The 21,065-nt window shown below is 43.4% G+C and overlaps 1 protein-coding gene across 2 annotated transcripts in view; it reads right to left on the bottom strand.

Annotated features, from left to right (window-relative positions):
- Positions 1 to 21,065, bottom strand: part of LOC126344146 (nuclear pore complex protein Nup107-like) — a 217,617-nt gene that overhangs the window by 134,056 nt on the left and 62,496 nt on the right. For both annotated transcript variants that reach the window (XM_050001997.1, XM_050001998.1), the window contains one exon: positions 9,031 to 9,191. In XM_050001997.1, the coding sequence (XP_049857954.1) occupies positions 9,031 to 9,191 (161 nt within the window). The remainder of the gene's footprint in view (positions 1 to 9,030; positions 9,192 to 21,065) is intronic.

The following is a 21,065-nucleotide window of genomic DNA, read 5'->3' as shown; positions in this document are numbered from 1 at the left end:
GATGTGATAAGTGATCTGGAGGATGACCAACTGTTTTGCCCAGGTGCCACTGATTTATGCCCAGAGCTGACAGTACTCACAGTACTCAACAGGCCACATCTCAGGAATCCCAGGTTTTCAAACGCATCCCCACCGACATTGGTTTCCTTACATATTTATCTATCATTGAAATTACAGAGCAGTGCATAAAAATCAGTTAAGCGATACAACCAGAAAATAAAGTTTCCCTATGTAGTGACTTTCCCATGTACTGAGTAAAACACTCATCTGAAGCCTTTACAGAACTGTATGAAGTAAAAGTTGAACCAGCAACTAACATTAGTGATTCCTGGAAGTGTTGTGTACAAGAGCTCTTTCACATTAGATGCTTCTCTGCTAATGTAGTTCTTGTAAAACTTCACATTTGTCATAGCTATCCTTCATGCTGATATCTAAATGAGTCAGAGGAAGTCAGGAACCAAGTCTCCAACTTTTGCCACCGATTTATTAAGTCTATACTCAGTGAATACTGAGTTTGTTACTTTGAAATTACTTCTGTAGCAGTTACACTAGCAATAAAACATTTGCATCAACCTCAATTCCTCTAGGCCTTGCAGTAAGTTGTTTCTTTTTCTAGGGAAAGACATGTTCAGCCTGAACAGTATATTACAACTGCATGGAACAGTGGTTTCAGGATTTCAACAACTTATAAGTGCGGTTAAATACACAGACAGGTTGGTTGGTTTGTTTAAGGGAAGTGTGTGTGTGTGTGTGTGTGTGTGTGTGTGTGTGTGTTCGTGTTTGGAGGGGGGACCAAACTGCTTGGTCATTGGTATCTTGTTCCTATAAAACATGTCCACGAGAAAGAATAAAACAAGTAAGAAACAGGTAGAATATATGAACACCTGACAGCGATGACCATGGCTGGATGATAAAGAGAATAAAAGATAAAGGATAAGCCAACCACTCGGCAACACATTAAAACCTCCAGTCTAAAAGCACCATGGTAGAGAACACAGAATGACAAAGGACATGCACTAAAACTTGTATAGAAAGATAACCACCAACATCCCCTCCCCCTCCCATATAAAACGTAAAACTAAATCAGCCAATGGGGTGTTGTCAGCTAAAATTAACAGCAATGAGTCCAATAACTGAAGGTTACAACACAGAGCAGCCAAAGTAGGACAGTGCAAAAGAATGTGGGCCACCGGCAACTGGCCGCCACTGAGGTGCTTCTTCAGGCTGCAGGAAATAGCCATGGATCACCAAAGCAGGGGCCTATGCAGAGCTGGCAGATAACCACACAGTCCCTGCAAGATACCCACACACTCTTAGTCTCCTTTATAGCACACAGTTTATTGTGCGTAATGAGGTTATGCTGTTCCATATCTCAAACCCGAAAACGTTGCAACATAATACTTAGCGCAAGTCAGTTGCAGAGATGCTAATGTCCAGAAGCAGTTTCCAAGTAGCCTGTCAGCAAGTTCATTGCCGAAGTGTCCGATGTGTCCTGGGGTCCAGACAAACGCGACTGAAAAACCAGACCATTCCAGGGCACAGACAGACTCCTGAATGCTCACTACCAAAGGATGGCAATGGTAGCACTGGTCAATAGCTTGTAAGATGCTCAAGGAGTCACTACAGACAAGAACGGACTCACCAGAGCACGAAAAGATATGCTCCAGAGCACTATCTCTGCGCTAATAACACTGCAGCCATCCGGCAAGGAATGCTGTTCAATATGTCTGGCATGAGCATAGGCAAAGCCAACGTGACCATCAGCCGTTGATGTAAACTACTACAAAGCCCCAGGACGTGTCAAGAATCAAGAGAAAGTGAAATGGAGAGCCTCAGGAGGAACTGAGTCCTTAGGGCCATGCCAAAGGTCCAGACTAAGCTGCAGCCTAGGTGTACACCATGGAGATATATGTGAATGGACCTGGAGGAGAGGCTGTAAAGAAAAGGGCTCTAGGTCACACAGAAGGGGCTGAACGCGAATCGCCATCATAATCTTAATCCTTGAACTGGGTCGCCGATGCAGGACATGAACCGCCGTCGTTGGGTAAAGGAGATGATAATTTGGATGCCCCAGGGAGCTATTAATGTGTGTGACATAGCTGGCAAGTACTTGTCAGCATCCGATCTGCAAAGGAGGGACCCCACCCCAGCCTCCACCAGTATGCAGATCACTGGACTCGTCCTAAAAGCTAGTCAAGCTCCACAATGGTGCACTGGGTCTAGTAACTGTAACACTGAGGGTGACATAAAACCATAAACTAGACTCCCATGGTCAAGGGGGGATTGAACAAGGGCTTTGTAGAGCTGCAGCAGTGTAGAGGAACCTGCATCCCAGTTTGAGTTGCTCAGGCAACGGAGGCCACTGAGGTGCTGCCACTTCAACTGACAAAGATGAGGAAGCCAAGTCAATCGAGCATCAAAAACCAGTCCTAAGGATTGATATGTCTCCACTACCATGAGTTGATAGCTGTCCCGGTATAGATCTGGTTCCGCATGAATTGTAAGACTCCGACAGAAGTGCATGATGCCGACTACGTGGCTGAAAACTGTAAGCCATGGGCTAGAGCCCATGACTGCACCTTGCACATGGCACCCTGTAGGCACTGCTCAGCAATTCCACTACTGGAGGAGCAGTATGAAATGCAAAAGTCGTCTGCATACAGAGAAGGTGAGATGGACAGCTCCGCAGCTGCTGCTAGACCGTTAATGACTACTAAAAATAGAAAGAAACTCAACACAGAGCCTTGCGGACTCCATTCTCCTGGATATGGGGGAACTATGGGACGCAACAACTTGGGACACGGAAATTACAGAGCAACGGGAAGTTTTGGATCAAAATCGGGAGTAGGTCCTGGAGACATCATTCATGTAATGTGGCTAGGATATGGTATCACCAGGTCATGTCGTAGACACTTCTTAAATCAAGACAGACGGAAACCAGGTGTTGGCAGTGGGAAAAGGCTGTTCAGATGGCAGATTCATCATCAGTAAATAGACCCTGGCAAAAACTGCACTGGCATGGAGCCAGCAGGACCCGGGACTCAAGGAGCCATCACAACTGCCCACTCACCACACATTCCAAAAACTTACAAAGAATGTAGGTGAAGCTGATGCACTGATAGCTATCCACATCAAGTGGGGTTTTTCCAGGTTTGAACACTGGAATGACAGTGCTCTCCATCACTGCACTCCAAACGCCCCTGAAGATGAGGATATTTTTCTGGTAGTCCAACGAAAGATGTTTAATCATCTGAGCATGGATGCCATCTGGGCCAAGGGCAGTGTCGGGACAATGTGTACGGGTGAGGAGGAGCTCCCACTCAGTGAAGGGAGCATCATACAGTTCACTGTAGAGTGTAGTGAACGAGAGGAGTTTGCCTTCCATCCGTCCTTGATGGTAAGAAAATGAGGGGTGGGGGTAATTCTTCGACGCAGAAGCCCGAGCATAGTGCTCAGCAATTGTGTTTGCATCGGTAGATAACACTCCATTGATATTTATGCCAGGGACACCTGTTCAGGTCTGGTACCCAAGGGTGCATCTGATCTTTGTCAGACTTGTGAAGGCGATGTATGATACCCAATGGTTGACACATACATCTCCCAAAACTTCTGTTTCCGTCTTTTTATGAGCTGGCAAACATGGGCATGGAGCCTTTTAAAAGATATTAGGTTCTCCAGTGATGGGTGCCGCTTATGTCGCTGTAAAGCCTGCCTATACTCTTTAATGGCGTCAGCGATTTCTGCCGACCACCAAGGCACCGTCTTTCACTGTGGCACAAGGGAACAAGGGATCATATTTTTCACCACAGAGATGATCGTTGTGGTTACTCGCTCAACCACTACATCAATGTTATTGTGTGGGGGAGATTCAATGGTGACGGCAGAGTTGAAAGCTTCCCAGTCTGCCTTGTTTAATGTCCATAAGGGTAGGTGTCTTGGGGAATGACGCGGGGGAGGGGGGGGGGGGGGGGGGGGAGTGACAGGAATATGGTAAGTGGTCACTACCACACAGGTCGTCATGGGCTCTCCAGTGGACAGATGGGAGAAGTCTTGGGCTGCAAAGTGATAAAGCAATAGCGAAGTAAGTACCAAGAGCCACACTGAATGTGTAGGGGGTTCCAGTATTTAAGAAGTAGATGCCGAGTTGAGATAGTAAATTCTTGATGTCCCTACCTAAGTCAGTAATCATGGTGCCAACCTTCATGAGGTTATGGGTGTTAAAATCTCCCAAAAGTGGGAAATGTTTCGGGGGTTTAATCATTGTGACCAATGTGTTCAGGGGTACTGCACCATTTGGAGGAAGATATAAATTGCAGTCAGTTATTTCTTGTGTTGTCCTTATCATCCTATCCTGAGAGCCACTGATTCGAGAGGAGTTTGAAGGGGCACAGGTTGGCTACATACAGAGTTCAGTACATGGATGCATACTTCACCTGACACACTATTGGAGCCACTACGGTTTTTGTAACATTCCCTATAGCTGCGAAGGGCAGGGTTCCACATTGCCGAGAACCAGTCTTCCTGGAGAGCAATGCAGAAAGCAGGCGTAAAACTTAACAGTTGTCTTAGCTCAGCCAGGTGGCGGAAAAAACCACCACAGTTCCACTGGAGGATAACACTGTCTTGATGCTGGGAATGTATGAAGCAATCAAGGAGGCAGTCACCTGCTGCCATCGATTGAGTACCTGTGCAAACTATATCCATCATGTCTGAAGGTTTGGCAAGATCTAGGTCCTCAGGTATTGCCAGAATCCCCACCTCATGCTCAGACACAGAACTTTTAGGCCGTGGTGGTGTGGGTGCCACCACAATTTCTTTGTCCTTGGGGGTCTTCTTCTTCTTCTTCTTCTTCTTCTTCTTCTTCTTAGATTTCTCTCACTGCTACTTTGGTTTCTATGACTGGGTGGGCTTCACTGATTCAGTCTTGGGGACTGAGAGGATCTTTAAGCACTACGACTAGCTGTCTGTGAGTGCTTCAGCCACTGACCGTGACATTCCCTCTGGTAAGAACCTGTGAAGGGAGTTACCCAAGGGAGCACTTCCTAGCGAGAGCAGCCAAAGAAGACTGATAAGTGGGGACTGATATCCCCCCCCCCCCTCCTCCACTCCAACCATCGGGGACAAGTGGGGACTGATGTCCCCGATGGTTGGAGTGGAGGAGGGGGGGGGGATAAGTGGGGACTGATGTCCCCGACGGTTGGAGTGGAGGAGGGGGGGGATAAGTGGGGACTGATGTCCCCGATGGTTGGAGTGGGGGGGGGGGGGGGTAAGTGGGGACTGATGTCCCCGATACTTGGAGTGGGGGGGGGGGGGATAAGTGGGGACTGATGTCCCCGATACTTGGAGTGGGGGGGGGGGGGGGGCACTCGTCTCTAAGCAGGCGGTGCATTAGCCACAAGGAGAGGAGTGGCCACCCACCATCAAGGGGACAGACAGTCTTGCAAGCCTGAGGGCCAACTATAAATGGCTGAACTGATTGGGCTGGAATCGAAGTTGTAGCTGTGGCCTTAGATGCTGTTGTGCGCACAAGATACAACCTTTCAAATTTTCTCTCAGCCTCAGTGTAGTTCAGTTGGTCCAGAGTCCTGTATTCCATGATTTTTCCTTTTTTCCTGTAGAATCCTGCAGTCCAGTGAGCAAGGGGAATGTTGCTTGCCGCAGTTGACACACGTGGGAGGTGGAGCACATGGAATATTGGGTCCACAATTGCGACATGTGACACTGGAAGTACAGTGGGAAGACATCATGTCCAAATTTCCAGCACTTAGGGCACCACATTGGGAGAGGGATATATGGCTTCACATCACAGCATTATACCATCACCTTGACCTTCTTTGGTAATGTATCACTCTCAAAAGCCATGATGAAGACACTGGCGGCCACCTGATTATCCTATCCCAAGGTGGCACACAGCTTGTCATCTGACTGCAAAACAATGTCACTGTGGAATATAATACCTTGGACCATATTTAAGCTCTTATGGGGTGAGATGGAAACAGAAACAGCCCCAGCTTGTCACAGGCGAGTAATGCCCGTGACTGGGCAGGGGATGCTGTTTTTATCAGGGCTGACCCAGATCGCATTTTAGACAATCCCTCCACCTCCCGAAACTTGTACTCTAACTGCTCCACAAAATATTAAGGCTTCATCAACATGAAGGATTCCCCATCAACTCTCGTACAAACTAGGTACTGGCGTCAACAAGGTTCGATTACACCTTTAGCCCGGCACTACTACATTGGTGTGGTCAGGGAGGGGAATACTTCCTTGCATTAAACTGAGACCTCGAATGCTTAGAGACTGCTTGTGTTTGACCACCAGCAAGAGATGGCATCGTGTGCTTCATGGCATGTTGTCCACCCTGATGCCACCTACTCTGGCGAGAGGCCCTCCCTACAGGCACCACCCAACCTCAGCAAAGGTCACTTGGCAGGATGGCCATTGCTGGGAGGCCTGATGTTCCAGGTAGACTGGCATCTACTCCTTGGCATTCATGGGGAGTTAATGGTGCAGGCATGAGCAGAGCAATACCTGTATAGTCAGGAGGTGACAACCAAGAGGGTATATGGCAACTCCACAACAGACTGGCTATCATGCCAGATGACACTTGCAAACAAGTCCATTATCATCGCCAGCACAGAAAACGACACCGCACTGTGGATGGAGGAAATGCAACTGGGGAGGTGTCCTCACCTAATGGCTGAAGAATGAGTGAAATTGCAGATCCACGGCGATGAAGCTAAAGGTCTCAACACACAATGGACTCTATGCACCACATAAGAAGCCGTTCCCCAATTGGCTTGCTCTTCAGAAAAAGTTTTGAAGAATGATGGTCACCTGTAGGGTTTGACCATCATAAAAAGGCCGAGATGTTTGAGACTCCTTTTAGTCGCCTCTTATGACAGGCCGGTATAACTTGGGCCTATTCTAATTCATGGACCTACAGGGGGGGGGTACACAGACAGGGAACATAACTACATGCACTTCATTAAGTAATCATAATTATATTGTATGAATATAATAGAGGGAAACATTCCACGTGGGAAAAATATTTCTAAAAACAAAGATGCTGTAATTTACTAAATGAAAGGATTGGTATGTTGATAGAGACAAAAAACACACAACACACACACACACACACACAAATTACAAGCTTTCGCAACCCACGGTTGCTTCATCAGGAAAGAGGGAAAGAGAGGGAAAGACGAAAGGATGTGTGTTTTAAGGGAGAGGGTAAGAAGACACTCCAATCCTGGGAGTGGAAAGACTTACCTTAGGAGGAAAAAAAGTACAGGTATTATGTGCGGATGGATATGTGTGTGTGTGTGTGTGTGTGTGTGTGTGTGTGTGTGTGTGTGTGTGTGTGTGTGTTTGTTTGTCTCTATCAACATACCAACGCTTTCGTTTGATAAGTTATAGCATCTTTATTTTTAGATATAATTATATTGTATTTATTTCTTTCACGCAGCTCACAAAACACTTTAGAGATCATCCTACCATTACAATAGTATACCAATTTTAACAAGTGTGTCATTTTCATAAGTTAATCCTCGATGCAAAGAAGTAACTTCAGATGTGCCATAGGAAAGTGTGTTAGGTCCCTTGCTGTTCATTTTGTATATTAATGACCTTGCAGACCATAATAATAGTAACCTCATACTTTTTCCAGATGATGAAGTTATGTATAACGAAATACTGCCCAAAAGAAGCCGCATAAATATTCGGTCAGATCTTGGTATGATTTCAAAGCGGTGTAAGATTGGCAACTTGATTTAAATGTTCATAAATGTAAAATTATGCACTTAATAAAACAAAAAAAAAAAAAAAACAACATAAAATCGTATTAATATAATATCAATGAGACACAGTTGGACTCAGCCAACTCATACAAATACTTGGGTGTAACACTTCGTAGGGATACGAAATGGAATGATCACATAGGCTCAGTTGTAAGTGAAGTAGGTGGTAGATTTCAGTTTATCGGTAGGCTACTGGGCAAGTGCAATCAAATTACAAAGGGGACTGCTTACAAATCCATCATGTGATAGGTTCTGGAATACTGCTTAAGTGTGTGGGACCCATAACAAATAGGACTGCAAGAGGATATTGGACATATACAGAGAAGGGAAGCACAAATAGTCACAGGTTTGTTTCATACACGGGAAAGTGTCACAGAGATAATGAAGGAATTGAACTGGCAGACTCTAAGAGAGGGGTAAAATATCCCAAAAAATGTCTATTAATAAAGTTTCAAGAACTGGCTTTAAATTATGATGCTAGGAATATACTATAACCCCCTACATATTGCTTACATAGAGATTGTAAGGATAAGGGTAGAATAATACTGCATGCACAGAGGCATTCAAACCATCATTCTTCTTGCACTCCTATGGTTTGCAGAGCATAGGTGTAGATGTAGATATAAAACTTTTCAAAACTGGAGCTTGGACTCAGTCACAAACATATAGACAAAGAAATTCTTTTACATACAACATAAAAGCATTTGCTACTTATTATTTTCTGTAAATCAGTTGCTTTGATTTCAGTGGCTGAAAAAAACTTAATACACAGAACACTAAAATCACTTTCTTCTTTGTGGAAAAGGTGATGTGGATTATTACTTGTTTATATAGCAGCTGAACAAGTGCACACAACTGAAACTTTACACTATTAAATGCTTGGATAAATTACAGTACTCAGTATCAGGAGTGAGTGGAGGAAGGTTTGAGGGGGAGGGGGCAAATACTTTGAAACAGGAGGATCTTCCGATCTTGTGGTTTGATCTGTCAGAGTAGGTGGGGTGGAAATTGTAAATTCAAATATTTCTTTGTGAAGTCTGGAATGAATTTGTTGAAATAATCTGTGGCAACTCAGAAAGATAAATCTCTCATAACCTGTCCCACACAAACTGATTCTGTTGTCCTACTGCATACATAAAACAAACAAATGAAATTTAGAATGTTAACCACTTTTTATTTTATTTTGATGACAATATGTTTTCAGCTGAGGGAAAAAGTGATTCTACATTACCTCTACACTCAGCTTTGACCTCTTCCTCTTCCAGTTTTCAGTTATCAGCTGAATTGTATGCTTGCAGTTCTGAATTAAAGCAAGCACTATATCAAACATCCTCCTCTCAGTTGCATGTTGTTGCAGAGACTCCAGGAATAAAGTGTAGAGACTGTCAGCATCTAACGAAAGTAGCAGAAATCCTTGTACAACATGTAAATATTAAGCACAAGAAAAATAGTATTAGCATTCAATTTCTTATTAGTTAAATGTACTACTATTTCTATAAACATTTTGAAACAAACTTTCTGAAACCAAAGTAATGAGAAAGTGTGTCCACAGTTCACAAAGGGCAACAGTAGTACCTGTCATTCCGGTCCACGACGGTTTGTAGCAATGTATGGTACACACTATTTACCATATCGAATCAACCAATGGTTTGGACTTCACTGTAAGATTTTGATTATTTTTTGGTTGTTCTATGCACCCACAGAATGAAGAACTAGTACAAAATTTCACTCTTTGAATGCCTACATCAGTTATTTTTGAAACTTAAAGGAATGAAAATTGCTCATTTTTCTAAAGTGCAATGAAGCGAAAATACCTAAATTCATAACTATACATAGCAGGGGGCTGAAACTGACATCAATGTAAACGTCTTGGGTTAAGCTTCAATTTGATATGCAACACAATAGTGATGTAACATTTGGTTGATTTTACTAAGACCTGAAAAAATATAGTTTGGAAAATGTATTAAAGTCCCATGTTGTTATAATATATTCTTAGTGGGACATCCACAACTGTTCCTTGAATTGTTCTTGGGGAATAAAATCTGCTGCAGCTGCAATTCTGAAGTTCCTTTATTTGAATAAAGGCACGTACACTAACCAGGTTTTAAGACAATAATCCCATCTTCAGGCGCTACTTAATTGCCTATAAGAAACTTGAACAACGAACACAGAAAATCAACAAAATTATCCATTAGTGTGAGAGACCTATGCAGATGAGACATGAAAAATGTAACGTCAACTGTTATTGACTGGAGCTGACCAGAGAGCCATACAAGCATCCAAGCAGCTGGATGTCGAGTACACCTACTATGACGCATGCAACTGACTCAGCGTGTGGCTGCCTGAGTGCTTATATGGCTCTGTTTACCTGTAATCTTACCAGTCACACCACATTTTTCATGCCTCACCTGCACAGACACTCTTGCAGTACTGCAGAAATTTGTTGATTCGTCTACTTGACTTTTATTGTTTTCTCGTATGCAATTAAGTAGCATCTGGATACGAAATCGTTTTTTGGAACAGGAGTGGTGTACATGCTATTAGCCAAATAAAGGAACTTTGGAATTACAGCTGCAGCAGATTTTATTGATCCTGATGAACACCTTCCTATAAAAAAAAAAAAAAAAAAAAAAAAAAAAAAAAAAAAAAAAAAAAAAAAAGAAGAAGAAGAAGAAGAAGAGGTCGATTTAATTTCAAAATGGAGAAAGAATATGTTCTTAAGATGAAATAATTAAGAACACTGTATTACATACATGAACTAAGTGAATTTACTAACAAATGGTGAAATTAGTACATTCCTCCTAACAAGATGACCTATCAGGCTTATTAAAAACTGAATTACATTTTTATTAATTGGATAGGATAATCTTGGTAAGATATTTAAGTAATAAAAATATCAGAATCAGAAATGACTGCCTAATAATGATGTTACTGATCATCATCTGTATTTTTAACAATGGAAACACCATGTTGGGATAACAACATTATAAGGAAACGATAGTAGTTAAAAGCCTTCATCATCAGAAAAGCACACGCGCACATGACCATCACCAATGGCAGCTCGGACCGGACTGCAACCGTCACGTACAATGGAAGTAGTAACATGGAAGCAGTGGGGTAGGGGAAGGGCTAGCAGGGTACGGGTGGGGTGAAAGAAGCATACTGTCTGGAAGATTGTGAAGGGACTGGACTGCCAACAGGTACAGTGTCAAGGTGCTGTGAGCAGAGAGGAGTGAAAAGAGGGTGGGGAGCGAGGAGCAGGGAAAGGCGGCGGTCAGGGGGAGAGAAGGAAGAGCAGGGAAGACTGGGCCACCTGTGAAAGCAGACACGCCACTGACCAGCTCTGCTGCTATCATTGCACAGTTTTTTATATTGGTGTGACCACCAACCAGTTGTCCACCAGGATGAATGGTCACTGCCAAACTGTTACCAAGAGCAAAGTAGACTGCCCTGTGGCACTACATACAGCTGAACATTACAGACTTGAACATGGCGAACTCTTAAAGACAGGCATCAATAAAGTTTCAAGAACCGGCTTCAAATGATTACTCTAGGGGTATCCTGCAACCCCCTACATATCGCTCACACAGTGATTGTGAGGATAAAAACAAAATTAAGCCAGTAGCCTGATGTCTCTATGTTTTAGAAAAAACAGTATATAATTGACCAATTTCTTCATGAACAGCATATATCGGATATAAACAAAGACATAGATGAATAAATATATTTATAAGCATACTGCTATCGTTTTTTTTTTTTTCGTGTAACTGTGGAGTATTTATGGGCTGACGCGATCGGTAATAATTGTCCACTTTGACCTCCAATAACTCGTGTACTATTGAAGTTACATGCCTGTAATTCATACAAATTCAGGTTTACACTAATGGTTTTCTAAAGACACATCAATCGACGAAATCAGATGAAGCGTTTAGATTTTGGAAACTCGATGCTGGGTGTTACTTGTTTAATTTACAAGTCAGATACTAAACTTCAAACTAATAAGATATTGAAAATCTGATTACACCATCAGAATCGTCGTGCAAATAATGGTAATGTACATGTTTCTTTTTAAGGTATCATTCATCTGGCTACTATTAATTTGTATACAAACTGTGAAATGTCTGCCATTACGGTTTCACCAAGTCCGCCATCTTTGGCACTCCCGGCCTGTCTCCATCGACAATGTCACCATGGGATTCCCAGCCATGCGGCCGATGGATTCCAGCCAAAGTTCAGCAACACGTGGCCCACCGAGAGACCCCAATGCGGCCACGCTGACTCCGAACATAGAATATTTCCAGGGCGCCACAACTCACCAGTTACCTCACAGCTACCAGCTTAACTGTCAGTCCTTAAATACTAAGTGTCGATCCTCTTCCTGCATTTCTGCAGAAGTTTCTGGCATTGAAGCGAGACCATATGAACTTCCACCTCTCTACATGTAGATGACTGACGAATGTGAGGGGACTATCTACACATTCGTCTTATTCAGAGTTTTACATTTTTAGGAGAGTCCATTATTGTACAACTACGAGTTTAGATGAAACTATGTTTCCAGTAAATCAAATTTCTGATTATGTGTACCCATTCTTTGTTTTGAATTGACAGAGAAAAACCACATGTACCTATTTTATCTCTGCATTGTTTATGTTTCGAAGACTGTACAGTTATGAAGTGCCGATCTGCAATGAAAGTTACGTTGAGTTATCAGAATGTCTAAACAAAAAATCAAAATTCCTTTATCAGTTGCTAAAATTGTGGGTGTATTTGATGGCAAGTAGTCACATTGTAAGATATTAAGTAGCTACTGTTTGATTCATTCCACCTTTCGCACTATCATCGGAACGCATGCAAACATCAGCTTCTATTGGTGGTAGAAAGGTAGGATCAAGTGTTTTGGACAGCCCATTTGTATACCGAGCAGAAAGCTTGTCTCAATGTAATCACCATATAGTACAGGCTCAAAGTATAAATATTACACACTTGAGTTAGTGAGAATAGGCATTTGGGAGTGGATGGACATGAGCGACTTCCAGCGATAGGCTACTGGCTGCGAGCATATTAAAAACAGAGCGAATATGTTATCACGCGAAACTTTTTGGGGAAGCTGCTGAGGAAGGTAGAATAAGGCACCTGGTACCTCACTTTTCTGCTTTTTTTTTTTTTTAACCAGGAGCATATTAGCCTTTTTGTGCTCCGATAGCAGTATTTTTTGGCTAGTAAAGTATTCCAAGGCGGCTCAGTGCCTTAACGGATATGTAAACATCAAAAGAAACCAAGTTATTTAAGTACGTATTATTGAGAAATGCTCTGTGGAAGGGATCAATCCTACAAATATTCTCGCTTGTGTACTACATTCTGAGTACAGAACTTTCACAGGCGACAGTTGTGAATTAGACGGTTATACACTACTGGCCATTAAAATTGTTACACCACGAAAATGACATGCTACAGACGCGAAATTTAACAGACAGGAAGAAGGTGCTGTGATATGCAAAATCATTTACTTTTCAGTGCATTCACACAAGGTTGGCGCCAGTGGCGACACAACCTGCTGACATGAGGAAAGTTTCCAACCGATTTCCCATACACAATCAGCAGTTGACCGGCGTTGCCTGGTGAAACATTGTTGTGATGCCTCGTGTAAGGAGGAGAAATGCGTAAAATCACGTTTCCGACTTTGATAAAGATCAAATTGTAGCCTATCGCGATTGCCATTTATCGTATTGCGACAATGCTGCTCGCGTTGGTCGAGATCCAATGACTGATAGCAGAATACGGAATGCCGTGCAGGATCCCAAAGCAGTAGAGATGACAGGCATCTTATCCGCAGGGCTGTAGCAGATCGTGCAGCCACATCTCGATCCCCGAGTCAACAAATGGGGATGTTTGCAAGACAACAACCATCTGCAGGAACAGTTCGGCGACGTTTGCAGCAGTACAGACTATTAGCTTGGAGACCATGGCTGCAGTTACCCTTGACGCTGCATCACAGACAGGAGCACCTGCGATGGTGCACTCAACGACGAAATTGGGTGCACGAATGGCGAAATGTCATTTTTTGGATGAATCCAGGTTCTGTTTACAGCATCATGGTGGTCACATCTGTGTTTGGCAACATCGCAGTGAACAAACATTGGAAGCGTGCATTCGTCATCGCCATACTGGCATATCACCCGGCGTGATGGTATGGGTGACATTGGTTACATGTCTCAGTCTCCTCTTGTTCGCATTGACGGCACTCTGAACAGTGGACGTTACATTTCAGATGTGTTACGACCCGTGGCTCTACCCTTCATTCGATCTCTGCGAAACCCTACATTTCAGCAGGATAATGCACGACCGCATGTTGCAGGTCCTGTACAGGCCTTTCTGGATACACAAAATGTTCGACTGCTGCCCTGGCCAGCACATTCTCCCGATCTCTCACCAATTGGAAACATCTGGTCAATGGTGGCCGAGCAACTGGCTCGCCACAAAATGCCAGTCACTTCTCTTGATGAACTGTGGTATTGTGTTGAAGCTGCATGGGCAGCTGTACCTGTACACGCCATCCAAGCTCTGTTTGACTCAATGCCCAGGCGTATCAAGGCCGTTATTACAGCCAGAGGTGGTTGTTCTGGGTACTGAGTTCTCAGGACCTATGAACCCAAATTCCGTGAAAATGTAATCACATGTCAGTTCTAGTAGAATATATTTGTCCAATGAAAACCCGTTTACCATCTGCATTTCTTCTTGGTGTAGCAATTTTAATGGCCAGTAATGTAAAATAATTGCACGACTTTAAACAGACGGAGAGAGTAAATGGCCATCTAGACGTGTGCAATCATTGGACTGAAAATCTGTCCATTCTTTTAAAAGGGTGTAATCCAGAAAATGTAAGAGAAATGCTACATTTTTGCTTCTCATTTCCCATCTGACTACACGTTTAGAAGGAGAAGACTTGGGAATCGTTTTAAATACCAAAATGAAAGCAAAGCTGACATATAATAGTATTTGGTGGAAGACTTGGGTGAAAAAAATGAAATTAACGCCGCCTTTGCCGGTTGCACTAACACCTCCGCCCGGCAATTGGCGCTCTCGTTTGGTAACGCATTAAACCTCTCGTAAAACTTTGGAGCTGAATTTATGGAAAACGCTTGATAATTGCATCGTACAAGAGCAGCATTTGTTGCATCTGTGTACTTATGTACTACGAGTATGTAACATAAGTAAAACCGGGGACCCGTTGGGTCCTTTGTGTTGTTACCAAACCTACTACTGTGTACTCTGCGCGTATCGTAGAGTGATAACATGCTGGAATACGGAGCTGCATCTGAGCGACACGAACGCCAGTAATTCCGCGCCAGCCAAACTATAAACCCGTACAGTGATGTTCCAGCTGCTAGGCCGCCGACTGGTCACAGTAACGGTTAAATGGCGCCCAGCCGCGAGAACTTGCTGCACGCCTACATATCTAAGTATGCCGCACGAACAGTGATCCAGCGTTACAGGTACAATCAGTTGAGTAATGCAAAGAGGGAGATTAAAACACTGATGTCCGGTCGACAACTAGGTCACTTGAGATGAAGCTCGTACAAGGGATGGATGGACGAGGAAAGTGGTCGTGCCCTTTCAAAGGAACTATCCTGGCATTTGCCTGAAGCGATTCAGAGAAATCAAGGAAAACATAAATCAGGATGGCCGGATGTGGGTATGAACTGTCGTCCGACCGAATGCGAGTCTAGTGTGTCAACCATTGCGCCACCACGCTCGGTGCAGAGGAGCGATAGAAAATTTTATATTCAGCGTACGTCGAGATCATTAACGCCTGATACTACCTCGAATGAGTAGTGCGCATGAAAGGAATCAATCATGGCCTCCATCGTGAAAGAATTTGTGCATTCGCCTGAACTGATTTGGGAAAACAGTAAGAAACTTGGACCATAGTAGTACGACAGTTACTCCAACCTCATTCCTCCCGAAGATGCAAACATGTCTTAACCGCTGGCTCGGCTTTGGTTATCTATACCTTTAAGAAAATTCTAAATAGTTCGTGAGTGCTTTCCTAGCAAGTTGGACTCATACGATGTTCTTGGGTTTACCAGACCAGCCGAGTCATCAATTCCTAGCATGTTTTCGCTATATGATTAATATTAGGAAACTGGCAGCAGACTAATACCAATCGTGGAACTTTTTGCGGAAATGAGAAGGGCAACAAAAAACGGGGGATCGACTAACTCATTATCAACTCTTACGAAGTTCTGAACCCACTTAATATTCAGACCATACACTGAAGCGCCAGAGAAACTGGTACAGGCATGCGTATTCAAATACAGAGATATGTGAACAGGCGGAATACGGCACTGCAGTCGGCAATGCCTATAGGAGACAAGTATCTGGCGCAGTTGTTAGATCGGTTATTGCTGCTACAATGGCAGTTTAAAGAGATTTAAGTGAGTTTGAACGTTGTGCTAATAGTCATAACACGAGCGATGGGACACAGTATATAGAGTTAGCGATGAAGTGAGGACTTCCCCGTACGACCATTTCACGAGTGTATCGTGAATTTCAGGATTCCCATAAAACATCAAATCTCCAACATAGCTGCGGCCGGAAAAAGATCCTGCAAGAATGGGATCAACGACGACTGAAGAGAATCGATCAACGTGCAACCCTTCCGCAAATTGCTGCAGATTTCAATGCTGGGCCATCAACGAGTCTCACCGCGCGAACCATTCAATGAATCATCGACAAGAGCTTTCGGAGCCGAAGACCCACTCGTGTACCCTCGATGACTCCACGACAAAGCTTTGTGCCTCGCCTGGGCCCATTGACACCGACAATGGACTGTTGATGCCTGGAAACACGTTGCCTGGTCGGACGAGTCTCGTTTCAAATTGTATCAAGCGCGGACGTGTACGGGTATGGAGACAACCTCTGAATCCATGGATCCTACATGTCAGCAGGGGACTGTTCAAGCTAGTGGAGGCTCAGTAATGTTGTGGGGCATGTGCAGCTGGAGTGATATAAGATGCCTGATAGGTCTAGATACAACTCTGACGTGTGACACGCACGTAAGCATCCTGTCTGATCACCTGCATTCATTCATGTCCATTGTGCATTCCGATGGACATGGCCAATTCCAGAAGACAGTGCGACACCCCCAAGTCTAGAATTGCTAGTCGTTCCAGGAACACTCTTCTGAGTTTAAACACTTCCGCTGGCCACAAAAATCCCCAGACATTAACATTATTGAACATATCTAGGATGCTATCCAACGTGCTGTTTAGAAGAGATCTCCACCCCCCTCGTATTCTTACGATTTATGGACAGTCCTGCGGGATTCATGGTGTCAATTCCTCCAGCACTACTTCAGACATTAGTCGAGTCCATGCCACGTCGTACTGCGCCCCGTCTGCTTGCTCGCGGGGGCCCCACACGATATTAGGGAGGTGTAGCAGTTTCTTTGGCTCTTCAGTGTACTTCAGTCTTTCAGAATTTCATTGTTTAAACATTAACAGTTTTGCAACTTCCTGGCAGATTAAAACTGTGTGCCCGACCGAGACTCGAACTCGCGACTTGTGCCTGTCGTGGGCAAGTGCTCCACCATCTGAGGTACGAAGCACGACTCACGCCCGGTACTCACAGCTTTACTTCTACCAGTATCTCGTCTCGTACCTTCCAAACTTTACACAAGCTCTCCCGCGAACCTTGCCGAACTAGCACTCCTGAAAGAAAGGATATTGCGGAGACATGTCTTAGCCACAGCCTGGGGGATATTTCCAGAATGAGATTTTCACTCCGCAATATCCTTTCTTTCAGAAGTGCTAGTTCTGCAAGGTTCGCGGGAGAGCTTCTGTAAAGTTTGGAAGGTAGGAGACCAGATACTGGCAGAAGTAAAGTTGTGAGTACTGGGCGTGAGTCGTGCTTCGGTAGCTCAGATGGTAGAGCACTTGCCCGCGAAGGCAAAGGTCCCGAGTTCGAGTCTCGGTCAGGCACACAGTTTTAATCTGCCAGGAAATTTCATATCAGTGCACACTCCGCTGCAGAGAGAAAATCTCATTCTGGATTAACAGTTTTGTTGTAAATAGAGTTTCTAGGTGGTTAAGTACAGTACTAAAAATAACTAGACCGAAGGGACAATCCTCAGTACACACTCATCTTGTTCACTTATCACTGCTTTCTCCTCTACTATATTCATAATAAGTCTGGGCAGTATGGGACCAGAAAATGTGTAACTAAACTCAGTGAAACTAGAATTTTTAATAATATGTGGAGACGAGTAAAAGCAAGGGTTGAAATGTGTGAAAGATGTCAAAAAGTGAGAGCTAATAACAAAATAGTTCAAGGAGACATTTTAGTGTTGAGCCACAGAATAAATTAGATCTTGTAGCCTGTGATTTGTTCGGTCCTTTGCCTGTGTCTCGAGGGGGTTGTGAATACGTTTTTGTGTCGGTGGATGGGTTCACAAAATTTGTGAAACTTTACCCAATTAAGAAGACTAATGCGAAAGTGCTAGTAAATCGTTTGCAGATAGAGTATTTTGTGGTGTAGGAGTTCCAACTACCCCCATGAACCATAGACCTTGCCGTTGGTGGGGAGGCTTGCGTGCCTCAGCAATACAAATGGCTGTACCGTAGGTGCAACCACAGCAGAGGGGTATCTGTTGAGAGACCAGACAAACATGTGGTTCCTGAAGAGGGGCAGCAGCCTTTTCAGCAGTTGCAGGGGCAACAGTCTGGATGATTGATCTGGCCTTGCAACACTAACCAAAACGGCCTTGCTGTGCTGGTACTGCGAACGGCTGAAAGTATGGTTAAATGATGATGGCGTACTCTTGGGTAAAATATTCCGGAGGTAACACATTGGGATCTCCGGGCGGGGACTACTCAAGAGGACGACGTTATCAGGAGAAAGAAAACTGGCATTCTAAGGATCGGAGCGTGGAATGTTAGATCCCTTAATCTGGCAGGTAGGTTAGAAAATTTAAAAAGGGAAATGGATAGGTTGAAGTTAGATATAGTGGGAATTAGTGAAGTTCGGTGACAGGAGGAACAAGACTTTTGGTCAGGCGAATACAGGGTTATAAATACAGAATAAAATAGTGATCATTCAGGAGTAGGTTTAATAATGAATAAAAAAATAATGCAGGTAAGCTACTACAAACAGCATAGTGAACGCATTATTGTGGCCAAGATAGACACGAAGCTCATGCCTACTACAGTAGTACAAGTTTATATGCCAATTAGCTCTGCAGATGAAGAAATTGATCAAATGTATGATGAGATAAAAGAAATTATTCAGGTAGTGAAGGGAGACGACAATTTAATAGTCATGGGTGACTGGAATTCAAGAGAAGGAAAAGGGAGAGAAGGAAACATAGTGGGTGGATATGGATTGGAGGAGGGAAATGAAAGAGGAAGCTGTCTGGCAGAATTTTGCACAGAGCATAACTTAATCATAGCTAACACTTGGTTCAAGAGTCATAAAAGAAGGTTGTATACATGGAAGAATCCTGGAGATACTAGAAGGTATCAGACAGATTATTTAATGGTAAGACAGAGATTTAGGAAACAGGTTTTAAATTGTAGGACATTTCCAGGGGCAGATGTGGAATCTGACCACAATCTATTGGTTATGAACTGTAGACTAAAACTGAAGTAACTGCAAAAAAAAGTGGGAATTTAAGGAGACGGGACCTGGATAAACTGACAGAACCAGAGGTTGTACAGAGTTTCAGGGAGAGCATAAGGGAACAATTGTCACAAATGGGGGAAAGAAATACAGTAGAAGAAGAATGTGTAGCTCTGAGGGATGAAATAGTGAAGGCAGCAGAGGATCAAGTAGGTAAAAAGACGAGGGGTATTAGAAATCCTTGGGTAACAGAAGAGATACTGAATTTAATTGATGAAAGGAGAAAATACAGAAATGCAGTCGAAACAAGCCTCGGGAGTAGACAACATTCCATTAGATCTACTGACAGCCTTGGGAGAGCCAGTCCTGACAAAACTCTACCATCTGGTGAGCAAGATGTACGAGACAGGCGAAATTCCCTCAGACTTCAAGAATAATATAATAATTCCAATCCCAAAGAAAGCAGTTGTCGACAGTTGTGAAAATTACCGAAATATCAGTTTAATAAGTCACAACTGCAAAATACTAACGCGAATTCTTTACAGACGAATGGAAAAACTGATAGAAGCCGACCTCGGCGAACATAAGTTTGGATTCCGCAGAAATGTTGGAACACGTGAGGCAATACTGACCCTACGACTTATCTTAGAAAAAAGCATTTGTAGACTTGGAGAAAGCTTTTGACAATGTTGACTGAAATACCCTCTTTCAAATTCTAAAGGTGGCAGGAGTAAAATACAGGGAGCGAAAGGCCATTTACAATTTGTACAGAGACCAGATGGCAGTTACAAGAGTCGAGGGGCATGAAAGGGAAGCAGCAGTTGGGAAGGGAGTGAGACAGGGTTGTAGCCTCTCCCCGATGTTATCAATCTGTATATTGAGCAAGCAGTAAAGGAAACAAAAGAAAAATTCGGAGTAGGTATTAAAGTTCATGGAGAAGAAATAAAAACGTTGAGGTTCGCCGATGACACTGTAATTCTGTCAGAGACAGCAAAGGACCTGGAAGAGCAGTTGAACAGAATGGACAGCGTCTTGAAAGGAGGATATAAGATGAACATCAACAAAAGCAAAACTAGGATAATCAAATGTACTCAAATTAAGTCGGGTGATCCTGAGGGAATTTGATTAGGAAATGAGACACTTAAAGTAGTAAAGGAGTTTTGCTATTTGGGGAGCAATATAACTGATGACTGTCGAAGTACAGAGGATATAAAATGTAGACTGGCAATGCCATGGAAAGCGTTTATGAAGAAGAGAAATTTGTTAACATCGAGTATAGATTTAAATGTCAGGAAGTTGTTCCTGAAAGTATTTGTATGGAGTTTAGCCATGTATGGAAGTGAAACATGGGCGATAAATAGTTTGGACAAGAAGAGAATAGAAGCTTTTGAAATGTGGTGCTACAGAAGAATGTTGAAGATTAGGTGGGTAGATCACATAACTAATGAGGAGGTATTGAATAGAATTGGGGAGAAGAGGAGTTTGTGGCACAACATGACAAGAAGAAGGGATCGGTTGGTAGGACACGTTCTGAGGCATCAAGGGATCACAAATTTAGCATTGGAGGGCAGCGTGGAGGGTAAAAATCGTAGAGGGAGACCAAGAGATGAATACACTAAGCAGATTCAGAAGGATGTAGGTTGCGGTAAG

Source organism: Schistocerca gregaria, chromosome 1 (assembly GCF_023897955.1).
Source record: "Schistocerca gregaria isolate iqSchGreg1 chromosome 1, iqSchGreg1.2, whole genome shotgun sequence".
NCBI lineage: Eukaryota > Metazoa > Arthropoda > Insecta > Orthoptera > Acrididae > Schistocerca > Schistocerca gregaria.
The sequence above is the reverse complement of the archived record's forward strand: the minus strand, read 5'-3'. Positions and strand labels throughout refer to the sequence as shown.